Source organism: Quercus suber, unplaced genomic scaffold, assembly GCF_002906115.3.
Source record: "Quercus suber isolate HL8 unplaced genomic scaffold, Cork oak 2.0 scaffold_470, whole genome shotgun sequence".
Classification (NCBI taxonomy): domain Eukaryota; kingdom Viridiplantae; phylum Streptophyta; class Magnoliopsida; order Fagales; family Fagaceae; genus Quercus; species Quercus suber.
In genome coordinates, this window is record NW_027069921.1 from 599,930 (window position 1) to 601,907 (window position 1,978).

Below are 1,978 nucleotides of genomic sequence, written 5' to 3' on the forward strand. Positions count from 1 at the left end.
TTATAAAAGGATTGGTTAATTGTACCACAGTTCTTGCGACTCCCCATTACTCACAATCAGTAGGAACTCAGCAAACATTGCCTTTCCCTTTCTTCTCAAGACAGTTGACCACTTTTTTTTAGAGTCATTGCTTGGAAATAAGCATTAAGAACACTAATTTAACACTGAAACAACTTACAATGATCACAAGGTAAACTCGGCAAAATCATACACACATAAAATATATGGTATTGACTACACAGTACCCAGCCATATACACATAAAATACAACACTTAGTTTACTATGACGAGTCATAGACTCATGGCATAGCTACAAGCGTGCAAGAAACAATTTATTAAAAACAAAGCTAGACTAGGCAAAAGCATAACATCTGGTAACTAGTCCAACAAGATGATGCGTCCCAATTTGCATCTTATTTATTCAAGATACATAGTTTCATGGATTTATTCATTTCCTTGCCATTGAAATTACGATGTTGAAATTCTTTATCTTCTCCATGGCAAGATGCTCACCAATACGCTCTACGTACCTCTCAAATAAATCATCTATAATTGCCTCTCCAAAGTGATCAGCAAGCAAGGATTCTGAAACCGCTCTAATGCTATGTGACACATTTTGTCCACATGTAAACTTGTCAAACACGTGATTTTGGTTTTCCTCGTTGTCATTGGCATCCCAATTGACTTCAAATGTTTCCAGTCGATCAATAACAAAGGATCCCTCTTTTTTAACAATGGTTTTTACTTCTTCGATGAAAGGTGTGTAGAAAGGCATATTGAACGTATCGATATCAGCCTCTTCAATTAGCCCCTATACACATAAAATTGTGGCCATTATTTTTTACTTTTTAAGTGAGATAACAAAACAAAAAATTATCCCTTAATTAGAAGAATTAATTTTAAATTTTAATTATCAAAAGGTTAAAGAACTAACTTCAGCAGCCATGTCAAGGAGACACTTTGCTAGCAGCTCCCAAATGAGGCAACAATCTCTACTAGTGGGATCTTTGATACTCCTACCCATAAAGGTTAGAATCATCTGCCCTCCAAGTTTTATTTCATCAACACGAGAGCGAAGTAAAAGTGAGAAATCACTCTGAAATTGCTCCAAGTATGCCTCAAATACATTGTGAGGGCTTGTCTTCCCCATGTATATGTTCCCCTTATTATTGTTTATTCCTTGAGGAACCTAATAATTATAAAATAAAAATAAATTTAAAGAAAAGAGAGAAAATGCCATTACCAAAATGAATTATGAAAATTTGAGTATGAATTTTCTCACCTGTACATTTTGTGTGCATTATGAAATTGATAATTATTTGTTTAAATGTGACAATTTATTCTCATATTCTACAAAGGACAAAGTTTAGCTACAAAATTTGGGGGGAATGTGCAGAATAATCATGGGTAAGAGGAGTATTTGGTTAGTTAGATAACGCGTGAAACTATAAAGGAAACTAGGCATCTCGAGTTTTAGAAAACCGAGATCCATCATAAATCTCGAGTTTTAGAAACTCGAGTTCCATGCAAAAAAAATTTTAGTTTTATCGCCCTATAGTGGCGTTTTTAAGTCTTATAGTGACGTTTTAAAGCCCTATAGCGGCGTTTTCCTGCAAAATTTTTTCGTAAGTGTTCAATACCAGGTTTAGTGAGCCCTATAGTGGCGTTTTTATGCCCTATACTGACGTTTTAAAGCCCTATAGTGGCGTTTTTCTGCTAAATTTTTTATAACTCCATTTTTAAGCCCTGTAGTGACGTTTTTAAGCTCTATAGCGGCGTTTTACAAACTCGAGTTTTTAAAACTCGATTTTCACTTGGATTTTTTTACAAATCAAGCCTCAAAAAATTGATTTTTATCTTGGAACTCGAGTTTTAGACACTCGAGATGCTAGTTTTCAAAAATTTTTTATAACGTGACAACTAACTAAATTTTTTAATATTTATTGTTATTTAGAAAAAAAATTCCAAAATTTGTTGT

General features: G+C 33.7%; 1 protein-coding gene across 1 annotated transcript; it reads right to left on the reverse strand.

Moving 5' to 3' along the window:
* Nucleotides 1-309: 309 nt before the first annotated feature.
* LOC111996334 (probable jasmonic acid carboxyl methyltransferase 2) lies at nucleotides 310-1,164 on the reverse strand. The gene is made up of 2 exons (XM_024028292.2): nucleotides 935-1,164; nucleotides 310-811 (listed from the first exon to the last, which is right to left on the reverse strand). Exons 1-2 carry the CDS (start codon nucleotides 1,148-1,150, stop codon nucleotides 449-451), a joined length of 579 nt encoding a protein of 192 aa, XP_023884060.2. The 5' UTR covers nucleotides 1,151-1,164; the 3' UTR covers nucleotides 310-448.
* Between the last annotated feature and the right edge of the window lie 814 nt (nucleotides 1,165-1,978).